General features: G+C 40.1%; 1 protein-coding gene across 1 annotated transcript; it reads left to right on the top strand.

The window, feature by feature from the left end:
* Positions 1 to 494: 494 nt before the first annotated feature.
* On the top strand, positions 495 to 15352 carry tmod2 (tropomodulin 2). Its single transcript, XM_072380894.1, has 10 exons — positions 495 to 603; positions 4716 to 4931; positions 6017 to 6173; positions 9901 to 10023; positions 10339 to 10413; positions 10494 to 10624; positions 10708 to 10815; positions 10901 to 11044; positions 12683 to 12827; positions 13438 to 15352. The coding sequence occupies exons 2-10, from the start codon at positions 4806 to 4808 to the stop codon at positions 13467 to 13469; spliced, it is 1041 nt and encodes a 346-aa protein (XP_072236995.1). The 5' UTR covers positions 495 to 603; positions 4716 to 4805; the 3' UTR covers positions 13470 to 15352.
* The last annotated feature ends 5294 nt before the right edge of the window (positions 15353 to 20646 follow it).

The following is a 20646-nucleotide window of genomic DNA, read 5'->3' on the forward strand; positions in this document are numbered from 1 at the left end:
GAGAAAGGCACAAAGAGATTATCTTTAATTGTGCATGTCAATTAGATCATGGAAGGTTTTCACTTCAGGTGCAGCCAGACACAGGACTGAACATCTGTGTAGATGTAGATGTTTCATTCTATGGATGTAATCAGTTTTATAATCAGTTTATCTTATCCAAACCCAGAACCTAAAAAAAAGTTGCTTCAACAGATTACAATACAACCCTAAATAAATAAATGTGTTCTGTGTTTTCTTTTTATTTGGATAAAAACAATGTAAATGTGGAGTTTTAAAGTAGCACGTAAGCACATATTAAATCATTTTCTTTGACAACCGCTGTATTTTATTTTATTTTATTTAATTTTATTTCATATTTCCCTATCTCTCCTCGGATTGTTTTTGTAGATACATGGGCGGGCCAAACGATATAATTTGTTCACGCCTCAAATTCTCTCTGCCTATTGGTTCAGTTAAACGTCACTCAGAGAAGGCTTCGCTTCCCTTTTCCTGTGTTACCGCCCTTCGTTGGACTCAGTGAAAAACCCAGCACAGCAACTACCGCAGTCACTGGGAGGACTGGTGTTATTCGGAAATCCAATTGTGAGGTCACAATAACCTCAGGTAGGGAAGTGGGTATTATAACTTTCTTTGAAATTAGAACACCAACCCTGTGGCATGAGCAGCTGCATAGTTTTAAACACTGTCAGTGTTCCCTGTAGCTGTCTGCTTTAGCTTAACGGCTAGCGACTTGAGTCATCTGTAAAGGTTAGCGTGTTAGCCTCTGCATCTCATCCATGGTGTACCGCATCCGTCAAATCCGGTTAAGTTACCAGAGTTAAGTTGTTATAAACGGCTTCGTTTGACTTTAATTGTAACTCAACTAATGCTGAGAAGCCTTCTCCAGGAGGCGATAATTACAGTCAAAGTGTTAATTGTCAGGTGATGATCATAAACATGCCAAGAACGGGTTAGCTAACGCCTTTCGACAGCCCGCTATCTACAGAAGATGATGGAAGCTAAGTTACCACCCAGGTAACATACTAAAATGAGTACGCGTTTAGTTGTCCTCTCTGTTTTATCACTCAAAGCCGGTGCTAAGTTTTATATTGAATTGTTGCTTGGTGTATTATACTTGATGTATACTAGATGTTGTTGATTGAACGCAGGCTGTTGATTAAAATCTGCTGCCCAACCCTGTCAGCCAGACAATGCATTTAAAGACGGTCATGAGTACCCTCTGTGTTGTTGTTTGACTAAGACAAGAGGACGACAGGACATGCCTTTGGTGGAATGTCTCGCTCAGGTAGAGGCTGTGGCTTTAGTAGATAAACTGCATGTTAGTGAAGTGTGAGCTCATTGTGCCTGTGTCACAGTCCTTCTGACACACCCCTAGTGCAAGAATTAATGTGACGACTTGTTTGTGGTCACAAAAAGCGGTTTCACCAGCAGGGCTCAGTTGTGAATGAAGGGTGTGGTCCGAGTCTTAAGAAAGAATCTGCTCAGAAACATGTGGTTTTCCTTTAACTGAGGCTTTGAGTCAGATATTGTGATTAGGTGGAGTGCTGTGGTGGCTGCTGACATGGCAATTTTGGTTGATACTGGTCTTTATATAACCTTCTTCAGAATAGTATTGCAGATAAACAGGTTTTGTTATTATCACCTTTTCACTTAATAGCGAAACCTGGATTTGAGCCACAGAGGTGAAACGTGTCATTGGTTTTAACATAGCTGTGAAAGTGGCACGCTTTCTCAATCCCGCATTATTCCCATACTGTCCCTTACAGGGACCCATATGTGACCAGGCACTTCTTGAAATGTGTTCTCATTATAGGATAATGTAGTGTGTGTGGGTTTGAAGTGGGTGTGCGCAACAAGGAAATATACAAATCTTGTGTGTTTGTTGGAAAAACAACCCACTTCCTGTATGGCTCTGGCCACGATTTTGCAGGATTTAAAGGGACATAGATGTTTGTGTCAGCATCTGTGCAAATAAAAAGTAACCACACATTCTCATTTAACTTTCCTGTGCATTTCAGTATTCACACGATCAGGTCCTCTGTAGCTATATGTCTTCTATCATTTCTAGCACACTTACAGACAGTTACGGAGGCTGAACAGAGAAACCTTCAAGAAGAGTAACAACAAGGTGGAGAAACAAATGAGACAGAGTAAAAGTGGAGGAGAGTAGGTGGGAGGAGGAAGTACAGACTCTTGTCCCAAGGGTAGAATAGCTGGGTCATTCTAACTATAGTATTTTTGGATGTTGGTGGGGCGTTGTTCTATAATAATGTAACACCAGTCACCACTTTCTGTGTCATCTTAGAGCTGCAAATTACTATTCCTCCAGCTTCTGCCTCTGAGATCTAAGTAGCTCAGGCAATCTGGATATTACTTGCAGGGTTAATACCTTAGAGTTAAAACCGAAAGGGTTGTTTGACAAGGGTCATGTAATATGAAATGGAATGTTTCACCCTGTTTTTGTAGAAGAATGTAGTCCGTATTCAGCCCACTATCTCTGAGTTATTTTCTTAAAGAAAGACTGCTGATTTGACTGTTAATATCTCCATATGGCCCATACGTCTGCTTGCCATTTCAGATGGTTTATAATTGCAGTTGGGTGGCAAAAAAACAAGCTCATAAAACCTAGCCTGTCAGGGGAAGTTAAGTTGTTGTTTGTGGCTGCGTCCAGTTGCCTGAGTGCCCAGGTCAGTGAAGGAAAGCTCAAGGTGAGTGTCGAGTACGCACTGGTTTTCAGCATTATTGGCTTTGAGCCATCTGTTGTTGTCATGAAGGATTAGCAGTGAAGAGAAGGAGAAAGGAATTGATCAGACTGGGCTCGTATATCCTCTGTGTCTCCACCTTGATCTGAGCCCACCTATCGCCATCATTATCCCTGTCTGCATTACTCTTCTGTCTGCACACTTAAAAGTTCGTAGCCTCGCTGACGACAGTGGACGTTGTCAGTGAAAATGTGTAAATGATGTTATTAAGGTAATCCCACCATATGAGCATTATATGTTTATCCCACACTGTAGTAGTCTGTTTTTCCACATCCTGTGTCACATCATTTCCATTTTACATCTCAGACAAACAGGCTAGCAAAGGCGTGAGATATCAGGAGAAACGCATCCTGGCGGCGCTCCGTGAACACGGTGCAGGTGACTGCTCTGGAGTTTGTGGCAGGCAAAGTGATATTAACGCTGTTTGGATGCTTTTTATATTTTAGTCAGCAAGGCATTATTCTATGAACTGTGCGATTATTCATAAATCCTGTTTTCACCTTGTGATTTTGAGGATACTCTCCATTGTGTGTGTATATATGTATATATTCCAGGGTTATATTTAATTTTACAATCTTGGCCAGAATTATTGTTAATTTGTATTGTTCACTGCCTTGTGAACAATAAACTTGTGAAGCACTGTAAACTTTAGCTTCCTCTCAGTTTGAATGGATGATTTTCTTCCTCACTGTTCGCAGTAATGACATTATTGCATTTTGATTATACCTAATAGAACTGTACTGACTCTTGTTTTCCTGGGACTGATTACGCTTTTGTCCAGCAGAACATTAGGGATTATTGTTGTAGATCATTATATTCACATGCTTTGATTAAAGTTATGAGTGACATTTGAGCTCATCGTCATCTCTGGGCAATCAGCTTTGCAAATGCCCCATTACGACTCTCCTCATGTTAGAAATGCATGTGTGCAGTGGACTAAAGCAGAAGACGAGGGAAGAATTAGTCCAGGACAGAGCCTGGATTGTGTAGAAAAGGAACTGAACATTGTAAAGACACAGACATTGTCCTCTGGGAATTCTCTGGAGTGGAGAAATCACTCAAGAAGCTCCAAGGAACTGGCATGACATGGACGAAGAATCCTTTGCTAAACCACATAGTTGGGTGGTGTTTCTTTTCTTTTTTTCCTTTTCCCGTGTGGTCTTGGAGTTCAGAGATGTTGCTGTATGGTACAGCCAACATCAGTGACTCGAGTTGATGGCATTCCTTTGTTGTTTGACTTCAGGTCTCATCTGCAAAGCTTTTTTACTTTAGCTTCATTGATGATTATCTGATTCAAAGCACAAATTCTGTCCATTCTCAAACACAGCGTTATATTGCCTGTGCAAATAACAGTTTTCATTGTGAGACGAGACAGTTGTTTGAATAAAAATACACGTCGACGTGTTTGTGCAGTGAAGTGTACATGAGTGATAAGGGGAAGAGCATATGGGGAGTCCTGCCGGGCATCTGGAAACGATGAGGTCACTTTGTGTTCGGACGATGGCGTGGGAGAGGGAACCGTAGTGTGAGGACTCCTCATCATGTTTGACGGTGTACACATTAAGGCTCTAACTCACCGCTTATCTGGATCTCATTTAATCTCAGCTATCGTTATGTTCAGGCTTTCAGTCCCAAAGAAAAATATACTTAACAATTTCCATATCCTTTAGAAGCTTTTGTTGTTTCTTCTTTGTAGTCGACAACATTTTGCACACGAGGAGCTGTTTGGGATCCTTATGGGAGTAGTCGGATGATTTGAGCCTGAGAAAGTTCCTCCTTTGTTCCAGCTGTGTGTGTGTATTGCATCACTGCGAGGCTGTTACCCAGCCCAGCTGTGGTCAGCTATTGTTCACACGGATGACACAAACAATGTTTATCTCAGTTTAGAATACTTCATTAGAATTCATTGTTCTTTCATTATGAACTTGTATGTTCCTTCTGTTTTTCTTTCAGGTTGCCCCCCTGGCCTCGAGCAGAAAGCCTCCGCAGGAACAGTGTGGCTACGGTTAGCTGTTCGGTGTTGCCTAGTAAGCTATAGCCATCATGGCGCTGTCGTACAAGAAGGATCTTGACAAGTACAAAGATCTGGATGAAGATGAAATCCTCAACAAACTGTCAGCGGAGGAGCTCAAACAGCTGGAGACGGCCCTTGAGGAGATGGATCCTGAGGTCAGGGTTGGATGAGCTCCAGGGCTCTTAAATGGGAGGAAGTTGCTGTGGCGAGGGAATTCATTGGAAAATGTTCTTCATTTTCTCAATTAAAGGACACAATTACCATTTTAGAGCCAATATTTAATGTGAAAATGATCCTAAGTTGACCCAATATCATCTTGTAAGTGTGTTGAACTGCAGACAGTGAACATGGTTTAGACATGGTGATGGAAAAGCAATATTGTCCCTTTTCATGGAATGCTTTTGAGTTTCAAACATTCAAATCCAAGAGTGTTTTGTTTTCTTCCCCCTTGTGCTCCAGCTGCACCTCCCACTCCAAAGCCTCTGTGATTGGAAAAATAAGTTAAAGCTGCTGCAGCTCTGTCAGCAGGTTTCCAAGTGTTTCTATGTTTATTTCTGAGGGGTTTTTATTTATTTTTTTTATCTAAACTGGCTGAGACAAATTACCGTAAAAGACAAACAGGAAATGCGCACCATCAGTGGAAAAATAGACAAAACAAAATTTGCCAACACAAAGGAAGTGCAGCATCTCAGCTCTGTAGCTGCAGAGCTCGCCGGCTGAGGCGACAAACACTTCAGGGGTTCTCACTTGTTTACCTTTGCCAGATTTTTCACTAATCTACAACAAATGGTCCAAAACCGGTTCCATTTGTGGTTTAAGCCATGGATTACATTAAACTGGTTCACGTAATGCCTTTTTCATGTGACTGTCAAACTCATGCGTCTGCCACTATATATATTGGCATTTGCTCGCTGCGCTGTATCTGACAGAAGTAGGTCAACAAATTTCACAAAAACGCTTTTTAAAGCAGCGCAGTGCGCCTAAAGAAAATGTGATACCATCATGACGAGGGTACCTCGATAGAGATAATCTTACTTTGTATGTTGGTATGTGGAAGAGCAGCAAAGCAGTGCAACTAAATGTCTTATCTCTGATATTTTTTTCCCCTTTTTTTTAGTGTGAGATACTTTCTTGAAAATGTTCAAAGAATTGCATTTATTAGTGTTTTCAGAAGAAAACAAATGCACGTAGAGTTGAAGAACAATATATGGTCTTACTCCCCCTTGTCTTCTCTTCTCAGAATGCTCTCCTCCCAGCCGGCTTGCGTCAAAAAGACCAAACGCTTAAGACGGCTACAGGCCAATTCAATAGGGATGGTCTGCTGAAATACCTGGAGAAGGAAGCCATGGAGTACAAGGACAGAGAGGATGTGGTGCCATTTACCGGGGAGAAAAAAGGTGTGTGTCTGTATCTTTTGTTTGAGTTTTAAAAAAACAGTCCGTGCACCTTACCAGGAGGAGCTGAATCATGCCACCAAGGAGTAAACGACAAGGATTCATACGCCGGACTAGGTTTCTAACCCGATGCACTGTCTCTGCTCATGTTGCAAGTTAAGTTGTTGGACTGAGATGATCCTCTTTGTGTAGGTTTAAAAGCTGACCAATGCAAGCAAACTCATGCTTTTGCTGTGGCTTGGTGCAAGATGGCGCTGTGCCGAACATTTATCTTCTGCGGGATCCAACCACATTTTTTTTACCCATTTATTAAAGTAAAGCAATTATATGATTTCCGAAAACACTCAGCTATGTTTTCATTATACTGAGTCATCGGCCTTTTTTTAAAAATCAGTCACAATATTGTTCATAACGGTTTGCTAAAGTCTTGGAATTTGTTAAAAACACATTTTACTTTAAGCCGCTGAGTATATTTAGTAGAAATTGATTGAAAGTGAATTCCAGAGAGCAGAACACTATCCTGAGAGTTTGTGCGTAGAGTTCCTTCAGTTCAGGTGGGATCTTCGCAACACAACCAAAATGTTCCAAGACAGCGAGAGCCTTTACAACATGAAAATGTAAGATTGTTGGGTAATGCAGTATATTTTAATCTGAATTTTTAGAATTAGCGATGAAGCTAAACTTGAAAGAGTTCCTCTTCTCTCATCCTGTCTGAGTTCTGACGATAGGACAATGCTGCACGTGATAAATATTTACAAACCCTTTAAGAAAGATTTCTGACTTATAATGTCGGAGTTTATAATCTAAACTTGCTTTAATTTCGTTGTATTATTGCAGTGAATCGCAGTGTTTTTAGATGCTGTAGAAGATAATGACTTCAAGTGAGAAAAGCAGCAACCGTCCTGTTTTGTTGCAAAGAATGCAGTCATGACACTTTGCAGGATTTTATCTCCCCTGCCTTGGAAATGAGTTGTTATCGCATGTTAAGATATGGAGATATGGACTCAGTATGTGTGTGTATCAGCAGGACGCACACAGTAGTAATTGCTGTTCTGCTGTCTTTGCAGGTATTATTAATGCATGTCTGCTCTTACGCAATGTACAGCAGTGTGGGGGAGGAGTGTTTGTACCGAGGAATGGGAGGGTAGGGAGTGTCCGGGAGGCGAGTTTAGGATTAAATGTCTTGAAGCCATGTTTTTATTGATGTTCGTCACTTTATTTGTTTATTATTTTATACGTCCAAATCACAACTTGATTAGATGAAGGATGACTCACTGGTTATTCATTTTCCCAGAAGCAGCTATGCAGAGCTAAGAATAAAGCCTCATTTAAGAGCGAATTCTCACGATGTTGCTTTTATCATTTATTGTGATAAGTTTATCTCTAGCTGTGGACATGTTGCTTAACTGCAAAATTTCTTTCTGCTATGAAATGATTTTCCGTATTAAAGCCAATGAAATTGGGTATATGAACTTTTCAGCTGTGTAATCAAGCTTTTAGGCAGACGGCTGTTTCTATAGTGTTGTCATTGGGGAAGAGACAGGAGGCACTGTATGTGAGACGCATCGTCCCTCCAGTCTGTAATATTATGAGACTTGTCGGCTCAGATGAGACTGCACTTTCTGTCAGAACGCAGTAGATGCTTGTGACAGGGCTTTGTTTTCAAAAAGGTAAAACAAACACCCACCGCTGAACGAGGAGGATTATTTTTGCTGTATAAACTGAAAAACATCTAATCTTAAAAAGACCTGTTTTGTGGTAATCACAGTCACTCTCTAAAAGAGAGGAGGGTGGGATTTCTCATGTGACAACATGGTAGAAAACACGAGTTGGAGCAGCAACATTACAGGGGAGATTTTTTTTTTTTCCAGAGGAAGGAATTTCATTTGTAGAGGTCTCCAGAGATCCAAAAGCTACTCCCTCACTGGAGAGGAAATATGGAACTGACAACCCCTAACCCAACCAGGGTCTGTTAGAAATGATGCTGCCGGTGTGTGTGCTTACCCTCTGGGACAACTCCAATGAGTGTGATAGTTCTGTGGAATACAGTTGAATCTCTTCCCTTGTAATGCTCACCCCCTGCTGACAAACAATGCGATCATGAGTGTTTGTCTCTAGTTTTAATAATGCACATAATGTCAGTGGAAAACGGTGTGCTTAATTTCCATGGCAACTGTTGCAGGCCTGTTACCACTTAAAGTCATCGTGGGCCAGTCTTTATTGTATTCCTTTAGTTTCTCTTTGGTTTCCTTCAGGGTCTGTCTGCCTTACTAACAGAGTTCTGCTGACTGAAGCCGATTATTTACAGTAAAAGGGAAATGCTGTGCCATTGCTCATTTGAAAGATGTGGATACTTGCTTGTTCATACAGTGGAGTGGAAGCTTACCTTAAGGTCTGATAAACTCTGTTTGATAGTTAATTTTCTTATTTATTGTTTCTAGTTTATTGCTTAATTTCTCACCACGTAGTTGCTCTGATCTCCTAAAGAAATTGACATAAAAATGACAATGTGCTGATTATCTTCTTTTTAGGTTTTCTTTAGGTCTGTCCAAGGGAACTACGCTATCAGGAATTCATTGGTGTTAACACACGCGCACTGGTTCATTCAGTTCAGCCTTATGGAGTATTTTTAGCGGTGAAAGTTCCTTTGCTGTAAATCAGTAAAGCTTGTCCCATGTCGGTTTTCCCTACCTACCTTCCTTTTTCTCATTCAATAGAAAAAACACATTTTTGTGCGGTATGACCTGAAAAAGTGATTTTTGCTGTCAGATTGCGCTGCTAGGCCGTGCCTCACTGGTGCATGTTCCTGCAGAATAATACAGATGAACATGCTTTTGGGTTGCCCGTCTCCTGGCCCTGTTCTTTCTCGACTCCTCAGCAAGTTAAATGTCGCTCCAAAGGGACTGGCTCTGAAGGCCCCTTAATGACTGTATTTACTGTTTACTGGCTTTCAGGAAGTGCCAGAGCCCCCACTGGGGACCAGTTTGAACAATTTGAGTAGCTTGAGTGACTTGGAAGGAGGGTAAAGAGGAAGGGCCTGTTCTTTGGGGGTTTTGTTTAAGGAGACGGGCATATGGAGAGACAGCAAATGGCACCCACTGTATGCTCTTTGTGTCAGCTGCATGTGCTTGTTGCCCCAGCAGCGCTCTTTAGATTAGACTCAAGTCATTGTTCCATGACTTCCTTTGCACTTTCCGTTTCTTCCCTCGTTTAGGTTGCCATGGCAATATCGTAGTTGTCAGACAGTCACCGCTGGACTGAATTCAGCTTGGCTTGATGTTTGGAGAATGTTGTGTGAAACAGCAGGAGAACCCTGTTTAAATGTACATTTCTAACAAACTGTAAATACATTTGTATTTATTTTTTTTACACAAATTAAGCACAGTAAAACTTCAGAGAAAGCGAGACTTGACAACTTTTATCTGTATAGATTTCTCACATTTTGTTATGATAAGAAGGAAACATTGAATAGACAAGTGGGACAGCAGTGTATCTGTAAATCCTGCTGTCTGACAGTCAGATTATCAGGGTTAGAATCCATTTACTGGTAGACCATCACCCTCACAACTGTCTCATAATGAGTGACATGAAGCAACATGTGAATCTGTGCCTACATGTATGCGTTTCATCTTTGTTTGCAGATGTGAAGGTGATATTGCCTGTCAATTGTTATGAAATATCACCTATAAATTCACAGTTAGATTAACACGTCCATGTCCTTTCTCCACAGGTAAAGTATTTGTCCCTAAGCAGAAACCGATAGAGACGCGCCAGGAAGAGGTCACAACCCTTGATCCAGAACTTGAAGAAGCTCTGTCCAGTGCCACAGATACAGAACTGTGTGATCTAGCAGGTAAGATTGAAGGAAAACTTCAGAGAAAGTTTTGATGTCTTTGTTGAACGGCCTCTGAAGCATAATTCTGAATGAGGGTGTCATTGAGAAGGAAGCTTTTTATAGCTGTGAGACGCTTCAGTCTGCCTGAGCCAAGCTTTAGCTGGAACTGGAAAACACAAGCTCCTTTCACTTAGCTTTTCACTTGGCTGTCATTTACCGGGTGTGTTGATGGATGAAAGGAAAGCGAGCAACATAAAACCACTCCTCTGCTGTGTCATCCATGACCACATGCTCGCCACAGCCACTGAATTTCTGATCTGCTTTTGTTTGTAGCGATCCTGGGTGTTCACACTCTGGTCACCAGTAATCAGACTTATGATGGGACTGGAACCAAAGAGGGTTATAACAGTGAGTACAGTAAGAATGAAGCTCTGTAAAAAGTCCCTCAAAGATCAATATATTGACTTCTGCCTGTATGACTTTGTCAGATGTGATCAAAGGAGAGAAGATGAACCCAGTGTTTGATGAGCCTCCCAACCCCACTAATGTAGAAGAAACTCTGCAGAGGATAAAGAGCAATGACAGCTCCTTAACAGAGGTTAACCTCAACAACCTTAAGGTACACAGAAATGTAAGATTTCAGAGTGCGTTCGTGCTTGTGAACCCTCGACCAATGGCAGTATGTCTTTGATGGTTTCCTAGAACATTCCTATTCCAACGCTGAAAGACTTCGCAAAAGCCATGGAGAAGAACACTGTTGTTAAAAAGTTCAGCCTGGCAGCAACACGGAGTAATGACCCGATTGCTGTGGTAAGATGCAGTGGTTTATGGGCTTTTAATGTTTTTGTTGACACATGGTGGCTGCACATTCACACCTTTCCTTTGCTGCTTTCAGGCATTCGGTGACATGCTGCGGGAGAACAAGACGTTGAAAAGTTTGAACTTGGAGTCCAACTTCATCACCGGGGCAGGGGTGCAGGCTTTGGTCGATGCGTTGCGAGATAATGACACACTCACAGAGATCAAGATAGACAACCAGGTACAAACAGTGTAAACGGTGTACAATCAACACTTTGATTGTTGTCGTCATTACAGGGACCCGAAAGACGTACAACGCAGTATATTCTTCAAACATATACGCACATACTGCAGTAACTCCTCTCATTAGTGTCTTATGTGTTGATGTCTTTAAAGAGAGACAAAGCTCTGCTGGGTTCTTCTCATGTTACTACTTTTGGGATGGTCTCCCTACAGCCTGAGGGTGGAGGTTGTGTAGCTCGCTGCTAACAATGGTGTTGAGGCGTGAAGACTAAAAACAAAGCAATAATTTAAATCGCTGACACACAAACACGCTCAGCTGGTAGGACATATACTTTAAAATCCCCATTAAAATCAGATTTGATGTTTAAATGTTTTCTATGACATGGCTTGTTTTATGTCACTTATAGACCAATATTCACTTTAAAATGTTAATAACTTGTCCTGCACTCTGGTGTTTATGCTGATTTAGGCAAGGCAAGTTTATTTGTAGAGCACAATTCGTACACATATACACAAATAAAATCTTCTTTTTTCAGTTAAGATTACATTACATTGCTGTTTATACTGGTATAATCCGATCCTGCCTGTTTCCCCTGTTTAAGCTCTAATTTTCTGGCGTATTACTTATTCTGTGACAGATGCTCTGTTTCTCATTTCCTCAAACATTGGGTCTGCAGGCCCAAACCAGGCCAGCATATGCTACTGGTGCACCAGAGGTGATGTCAGCATGTCATTTAAACTGTGTAGCAACCAGTTGCTCTGTTAGTTTTCAGCAGCACAAACAACCACCTCAGCTATGCATCTGATAAGAATAAAAAGTAGGGTTGTTTTAGTGCCAAGCAGCAACATGGTCTTAAATGACAAATAAAGGCGGTGAATCTGCAGTTGAGCTGAAGCTTAAAGCCGGTTCATTTTTCTATCAAAAAATTACTTGAAGCTATTAAAAGTCATAGCAGACTGAGTGACTGCCATAAATGAATTATTTTGCACCATGGCCTTTTAGCATCAGATTGTTGTTTTTCTCACCAAAAAATGTCCGTGTTGCTCTGCATCATTGTGGCTGCGTATTGTATCCTGCAGTTGACTCTTAGCTGGCTCTTATGCCAGCGATAGAAAAGGCAACAGACCGCTGTTGTCATTGTCATGATGATGTCATTTTTATGCTCTGAACGGCACATCGGCGAACCAAAAAAGGTCAGATTTCTTAATTAAAACTTGGGTAATTTTCCCAATTTAAAGGAACAACAAAACAAAAGCTGTCTCACTTCTGACACACTTTGAATGCAACATTACTCTGCAGTGAAGGGGAGGAGGGGTGACATTTGCCATTAGGAAGGAAGTCTTTGCTCTCCTTTAACGATTAAGACCTGATGCAACACTTAGGTTATTGGGTAGTTTCCAAGATTAGATCTGAATAGGTTAAGATGCTTTTACACGGTGTATTGTGGTTTTAAAAAAATGCCAACCAGCACAAGCCACTGCCCAAATAAAATAAATGTGTAGCTTACAGTTTCCTGTTGTAGAAAGGAAGTTGAACTGTAGTGCCATCAGTTTGTCTTTCCTGCCATAGAAGAAGAGTTAAGTTCTGGCTCTGATGTATCGGTGTTGACCTCAGGTTTGTTTGTGTGTTCCTCAGAGGCAGCAGCTGGGTACCACTGCAGAGATGGAGATAGCTAAAATGTTGGAAGAGAACAACAGCATAGTGAAGTTTGGCTACCACTTCACTCAGCAAGGGCCTCGTTCCAGGGCTGCTGCAGCTATCACCAAGAACAACGATCTAGGTATAACACACACACACACACACACACACACACACACACACACACACACACAAGGCAGTTTGGGATTTGTTTCAACGTGCAAAAACTGGGTGAGTTATCACCTGGCATCTGTTTAGACAGGATTGTCATGACAAATTGGTGTGGCATACCAGACATCTGTTCAGTTTCTTCTTCCGTAAGACGTCAGTCTGCAGTGATGACCTCTGCTCTTTCTTTTAGCCCCTCCCCCTGTCAGAGCTGCGATAGCACAGGTCTGATGCATGGGTGTGTCGACGCATCAGTGATAACTCTGATTTCTTTCACAGTGTTTGAAAAGAGTGTTCACTACATTAACAGTTTAAAAACTGCCACCGTGTGACTGCTTTAAGAGTGACGACATCTCACTTCTTTATTTCTTTACACTCTGACATGCTGTTGCAATGCGTGTAAACATTGACCACATAGTTCATGATGACTCTTTGTTTCTTCAAGGAGAAACTAACAGGCCTGTGACAGCATGTTCACTTTTGTTAAAACTGGTTTTATTTTTTTTTTAATTCTGTTAAACCTTTTTGAATTACATGTTTGAAAAGAAATTTAAAAAAAAAAAAAATGTTGTGTTCCTTTCTAGTCCGCAAGAGGCGAGTGGAAGGGGACATGTAGAGACCGAGCGCAACCTGTCTGCCAGCCAGCCAATCCTGCTTTTCATCTCATCGTGTGGAATAATTTCAGCCAATGCCCTGGTCTCATCTCACTGTGTGAAAACTTTAGTCTTGTGCCAAACTGCGGGGCAAGGCACGCTAAACCAGAGCATGCATATGAGAAGAAGGGAAATAACTGGAATTACCCTCTGCTCTTCACCTGTTCATTCTTATGTTTGTCATTATGTTGTCTTTGAAGGTGTAAATCTCATTAGTTTTTAGTGTCTTCATTTCAGCTGCTCTTTTTTTGAGCCTTTATAGTACCTGTCCTGACTTTTTACTCACTTTGTTCCTTTTATACAGTACTATAACCATGTGATCTAATCATGAACATTGACTAACAGTTTTGAACAAAAAACAACTAACATTGAGAGAGCCCTGTATGCTGTACTCTGTTAGTTTGCTATTGAGGTCAAACTTTCACTTGGAATTTATGTATTTAATTAGCAGAATTTGATGCTCACATCTTCTTCATCTTTAGGCCCATCTAATGAGCACAGGATGTTATAGCTAAGCCATGACTATTAGCCTGCAGACCTTATTGTTCAGCTGTCTGTTACCACATAACAACCAGCTGCTTAATGCAGGAATGACTCTTGGGTCTAATGTTGCCGAGCAGTTCAGAGTTGTACATTGCATGAGCAAGGTGGAATTGCCTTGTATAGCTGATAAGGACTGTTGGGTATGTTGTAACAGTTAGTGTGAACTCACATAATTTTGGCTCAAAAAAAAATGTACTGTAATCATTAATGTGCAGTTTCAAGATTGCTTTGCTGTTCTAACTAAGTCTCTTGTTTTGATACATAAAATTCTGATGTAGGTTATTTTGATGGCTCTGCCTCTAGAGTTGAAATATAACTATGATGTTCTGGATCAAAAACAAAAGTGGGATTAGATGGCAAAGGATGAAAATAATTCCAGTTTTGTTCAGCTCAACACACTCTGCTCCTCTGATGCTCAACCATGCCAAAGACAAGCAGTGCTTAAATTAAAAATTGCTTAAAATTTTTTAGATTACACCACTCCCAATTTTCTTTGATCCACTCTTGTTTGCTGGTCGTTCATAGCAAGTATATTCATCAGGTAGTTCAGTGAGGCACGAAGAAAAGTTGGAAGCGTGTTTGAAACTTACTTCCCAGGCTGTGACTGCTTGTGAAACGATTCTTTGAACTAATTCTCCCAGATGAGTTTTAAATTAGGCTCTTCCTCTTATTATCCCTTAATTTGGTTCTCAGCAGTAGCCTGTTATTCATACTGTAACGCATGACAACATTCCGTTTGTGCATCAAATGTAACTCTGTTAGTCTGCTTCGGATGGTTCTAACAGAAGATATTCAGGAGTTACTTGAACCTTGTACATACTGTTTATAGGAACAATATGCTGGCACGAAGCACACACCTGTGAACATCATGTTTCCGTTGACCAAAAAGGCTTTTTCATCAGTTTGTTAGAAAAGAGCTGTACTGTGGGCTTTTATATCTGTGCACTTTTTTTCATATCTGCTAGTATTTACCCATGAAACTTTGTTTTTATATTCCTGTTTTTCTCATGGACAGTTGACTAAAGTGGAAAGCTTCTTTGCTTGGGCTTGTTGGTATTCTGTTGTGGATCTTATGTATATTAACTGTAGAATGCCATCTCAAGTTTAAAGTGTGCACATGGATGCACACCATGTGTATCTCATAACTCTACAAGTCAATGCTGAGAGTTTTGTTTTTGTACCTTAAATCAAGTCCCAGGTGTTAACACAAGACATATGTATTATAAAACCACAAAACTGGTAAAAAGCACTGCAGAATATAAGACGTCCTCAACAATAAATGTTTTTACATACTCTAAATGAACACCTTTTGTGTTGTGCTTTTTTTTAAATAACCCCTTCAAACACTAACAGAATGAATAACTTCATCAGAAAAGTATATATGAATTGCCTTGTGCATACGTCCACATGTGTATAAGTCCACAGGCCGTGATAAAATCGGGTGTAAAATCTTCTAAAAGCTGCAGCTCATTTTTAAACAGCTGCGGCTGATTTGCATGTCGTCGCTTTTGTAAGTTTGACCTGATTACGGTATGAAAGGGAAGGTGCAGGAATCGCTGACCTTCTTTTCTTAGACATGAATACACAAGATAACATGGCCATTAATTCATTACTTAATGAGACCTGAGATCAAATCAAAAAATGAAAACCTGATGTTATGACTAGCAGAAGGAGTCACTGGATCATGGGGAACATAATGGTTTGCAGCCTGATGCTGGTGTTTTAACAAAACCGCCAATCTGTGTGTAACCAGTGAATTGCAGATCCCAAGCTGACATCCCAAATTTCCTGTTCAGATAGCAATGTCAGACTGACATCTGGGCCTTTTGGGTTTTGAACGATCTCTGGGTGGTGCTCGTATTCAGCCTTTAATTAGATCCAGTTTTCAGATTGTTTGTACATGCCTGAGAGATGATGTAATGTATATGACTCTATCCCTCTCTGGGTTTCCTTTGCCAGAGCGTTGCGGTGAGATGCTGTCAGAGCAAACTCTGCACTGCTGGCAGCGAACTGTGGCCCTGTGGGGGTTGGTGGGGTGGGGTGGTGGTGTTGAATGACTCAAGTCTTTCCACTCTGTGAGAGCAGAAAGAACAAGAACAGTAGGTTTATGTCATGTCTCCTAATCACACAAGATGGCTTCATTTCAAAAGAAAGATGCAAACCTAAAATGAGAATCTCAGTAAAATACACAGCTGCGCTCTTATGTAAGTACAGTATAACTGTTCCTTTAAGTACTGCCTCCGCATGTGGAAAAAATGGACTTTAGCTTCTATTCTGTCTTTATTTGAGGTTTATGTTCAGAGAGCCCTTTCATAAATGGGAAGCTATGTTTTATTTTAAATAAGGAGTGGGAGGGTGGTCTTAAATCAGATGTTTACTGCTCATCAGAAGCTTAGCTTACAATCTTGCAGTACTTATGAATCCATGTCATCACAGAACGGAGACTTGTTGAACTGAGCATAGAAATCTAAGCTTGGAAAATCATGGGCTACATCTCATAATGTAAAGAAAAAAAACACAAAGTCATCCGCGACTAACGATCGCTTGGATGATATTCTCCACAGCACGTTTCCACTGCTTTTGTACATGTCAGGAAGTTGATATAGGTGATGTTGAGGGAAATGACAGCAAATGGTATTTCAGTGTCTGTCTCATCCAAAAATGTTCTTCCTGGAATATATGTATGTAAAAAAACAAAATACAGCCACCTTATCTGAAATTCAATTCAGCCCAAATGGTGCACTCCTACGCTTCCCTTTCTGCTCTCTCAGAGCCACCTTTCACACAGAGGTTTTGTTCTGAAACAGGTGTGTTCACCAGTAGTTTTGTATTTGATTTCCCATCAGAATGAGTTTCAGTGGGGTCCTTCTGTATCATGACCTCATGAACGTTAAACAAAGGTCGACTGATTACAACAGAGATGAGAGAATAAGAAGGTCGCTTATACAGCACAGTTTACAAAAACAGCAAAGCCAAATGTAGTGATGCACTCACTGACTGAAGCACTGTAGCACTGTGCACACCACATTGTGTTTGTACTGAACTTGTGCCTCTGTTTTAAGAAAGGGTAAAATACATCAGCGACATTCAGCTGAACTCAGTCTACTCCTATTAATTTCCACTGACGAAACCTCTCAGGGCTCGAGCTGGCTCGTTATCAGGACAATGAGGGTATTGATGATGTCCTCCAAACACTGCCTCATACCTGAGAGGGTTACATCATAACTGAAAAACAGTGAGGCGACTGTGGAGAAATAAGCAACATCTGCAAGTGTACATTTAGGTGAATCAGTCTAATCTTCAACCTACAGGGCTGTTTGGTTTAACCATTGGGAAAGCAGACAGATCGCTTTTTATGTGGTAGGCAATGTTGGACATATTCTTATTAATCTCTTGGGGTGTGCAGAAATAGGTCTAATGAGTAAAATGTACATCCTGTCCTGTCAGCTTTATAGAAGTAACAGCCATCTTTGTCATAGCTCATTTGCCCCCTTTTTGTGTTAAAAATGGAAAGCTACCTCAGCCTCATAATGTAAAGCACATTTTGCTGATGGAAGCTGCCAGTGCAGAGTGGAAAAACAATTATTGGCAGTAATGCAAAGAACCGACTTGGCAGTGAAAAAAAGCTAATGGTGTCAAAGAACCACCTGGAAAAAAGGGGGATATCACTGTGGAGATTTTATTCTACTTATCTGGGATTCCTTTAGCTGTGGCTGGTAACTATTTATGGAAAAACAAACCTCCAAAGAGTTTTTGTACAACCAGATCAAATCAACCAAATCACTTCCCTTTAACAAAGAGGCAGCTATTCTTTAAGAGTGAGTACACTTTTCTGAAAGAAAATATCTACTTACAAGTCAGTATGTAAGCTGTGTCTCACAGGCTCATTTAACTTAACTTTTTCTGAAGGTTTCTTTATAGACTGGTGATAAACTTGCACCATCTGCTGGGTGAAATTATTCACTTGAAAAAGATGCGGCACCAAAAAGGTCCACTAGGGGTCAGAAACAAACTAATTTATACATTACACTGTTGGAGCAGAACCTGGATGTGTTAGACATGTTTTTTTTATGAAAAAATTATCTGATGCGTATCTCCAGAGACTTTTAAACTATCTATGTAAAAGTTAGGTAAAAGTGTTCACCTCTTATCTACTTCGTTGACTGCTATCTACAGATAGCATAAGGTTAAGCAGAATAAATCAGATATGGCCTCGAGCCTCCTTATAGCAAAACTAATGGAAAGAGCGATATAGAAGTGCTTGCATTATAAAATGTGCAGCTTTCAGGAAGATGATTGTTGTCATGGTTACACTGGGACAGATGACCATGAAATTTTTGTCCCCCTATATGCAAAAAAAAATAGTCAAGGCCAAAGATGTGGACTAAATATTACATGAATACTGGACTGATTTGTAGTTCAGTCTAAAGGGTGTAATCTCACATTGAGAACATCATGTATCATTAATGCATGCGAGCTCCCTCATCTCGGTCTTTCTTTGTACTTTTACATAAGTTTAATGACCTGATTTCCATTATAAAATGTCAGACAGCAAGATTAGCAAGGCACCATCTATAACCATGAGAGACTGATTGAATAAATAAAGCATTCAGAGATCATGCGTCCACTTGTTTCTTCCCAGCATTTGTTGTTCAATTAATCAGGTTTCATGCATCACAAAGTGGCACCTGCAGCCTTCGTATTCCAGCTGAAAAGGGCCAAGAGCACATTATCTTTCACTAACACTATATTAAGATCATCTAAGATATGAACCAGTGTGCATGCTATAGTATAGTGCGTAGTATATTTTATTTGTTGAAGTAAATGAACTAGTTTCTTTAACTCCAAACAACCTTAGAGTGTTCACCACCGCTTTCTGAATAACCATTAACAATAGGGAGAGCACAGACGGCAGTGACAGGAGGCAGTGAAATTTTCCACTCACCACCATCCAATAATGAATACATGATGAGAAGAGATCTGTTCTTCACAAGTTCTCAGATTGGCTGTCACATAAATGTTGTATTAAACTCGTAATTAACCTTTTGCCAAACTGTAATGACAAAATGACATGATGCTCCTGTGTTTACAGCATCCTAATAGACAGGATGCTGTTTTTATACTATTAATAATAATAGTAATAATGCAAAAACTGTAAAGGTTTTTTTCTTTTCACATGTTGCAACGTATGATGAAACTACACACATCAGGGTGTAGAAAAATCATATTGTGAAAACATTACATACTTGAAAAGATGACATTTTAAATGAAATTGTGTGTAAATGAACCATATTTGGATCATTTCAGTGGAAAACAACACAGTCAAGTACAAAAATTCAACACATATAGACTCAAAGAACAAAAAAGTACATCGCCCGAAGACTGATCTGCCTTGATCTCTTTTCATCATACTTTTAACAGCCCCACTAAGGAGCACTTCTCGAACCAAACATCTGGTTCATCCTGCACTTCCTTCCTTTTTTGTAAAAAACAGCCAAACCAGTTCAGAAAACAAAGCAATAAACAAAAACATAGGAACTGGAGAATTATTGACTATCACTACAAGTTTAATATTAAGACAAATGTTTTCCAAAAGAATTCAAACATGTGCATCATTCAGTATGTTTGGGTATGGAGATAAAATTCTTTGTTTTTCTATATCTAAACCCTTTTATTGTTACTGCACCACCATTTTCTTACTTTTCATTCTGAAAATAAAGTTAAACGTGTTACTTGTGTAGCTGATGTCAGTATGATTACAGGGAATATGGATGTTTTTCCCCCTCTTTTTATAAAAAGTCCCTTCCTCATTTGGCAGAATTTTGGAATTTCCAGATAAGGAAAACCCCCATATACCTCTATAGTTTTTGAAATGTGATAATGGTGGAAAACCCATTGTTTTCATGCATGGTTGGTCATGGGACTGTTAACCACTCTCATCTCACGGGCACCTCTCAAAGCATTAACTTCATACATCACAGTGCCATGGTTATTGTTCACAGACACCAGCTAAATGTTTCCACCTAGTGTGAAGTTCAGACTCCACTTCTTCTTCCTCATCATGTGTTTGGTCTGCTCTTGTCTTCTTCTGGTGTATTATATATGTATTAATTATTTAACAATCAGAGTATTTTATTAGAGTTCAATCCCATATGGACTAGTCCAAAATCATGCACCTGGTCAAAAATCAATGACCATTATTTGGTCTATTTTGGTTACACAGAAGCTTATTTGATAAAATGCCCCTTTAAGAACAATGAGGACTGGAAGAAAAACAACTCATCACAGTGTACCTTCAGTCAAACAATATTAGTGATTGAGAAACATTTGCAGTTATTTTGTTATCAGTCATTTGTTAGTGGACCAGATTTCTCCTGGGGACCAGAGGTGCTAATCCGTTTTATCATTTCATCTCAATAATCAGAGTGCAAAAACGCTAAATTATAGTCGTATATGATTTTATTTGCCCTTTAATGTCCACCCCTTCACTCCAAAAAACAAGAGAAAATTATTTTCTTACATTTTTCTTCATGCTTGAGATATCATTTCACTGTAAATGTATCAAAATTTGAAAAAGTGAAGGGATATTTAAGGGTT

The sequence above is a fragment of the Leuresthes tenuis genome, unplaced genomic scaffold (assembly GCF_036924035.1).
Source record: "Leuresthes tenuis unplaced genomic scaffold, fLeuTen1.0.hap1 SCAF_2, whole genome shotgun sequence".
Taxonomy (NCBI): Eukaryota; Metazoa; Chordata; class Actinopteri; order Atheriniformes; family Atherinopsidae; genus Leuresthes; species Leuresthes tenuis.

Excerpts from the sequence above, each read along its gene's own strand:
- tmod2 (XM_072380894.1), top strand. The coding sequence starts at position 4,806 with ATGGCGCTGTCGTACAAGAAGGATCTTGACAAGTACAAAGATCTGGAT. Across the intron at positions 10,414-10,493 it reads AACCAAAGAGGGTTATAACA|ATGTGATCAAAGGAGAGAAG; the intron begins GTGAGTACAGTA and ends TGACTTTGTCAG. Across the intron at positions 12,828-13,437 it reads CACCAAGAACAACGATCTAG|TCCGCAAGAGGCGAGTGGAA; the intron begins GTATAACACACA and ends GTTCCTTTCTAG.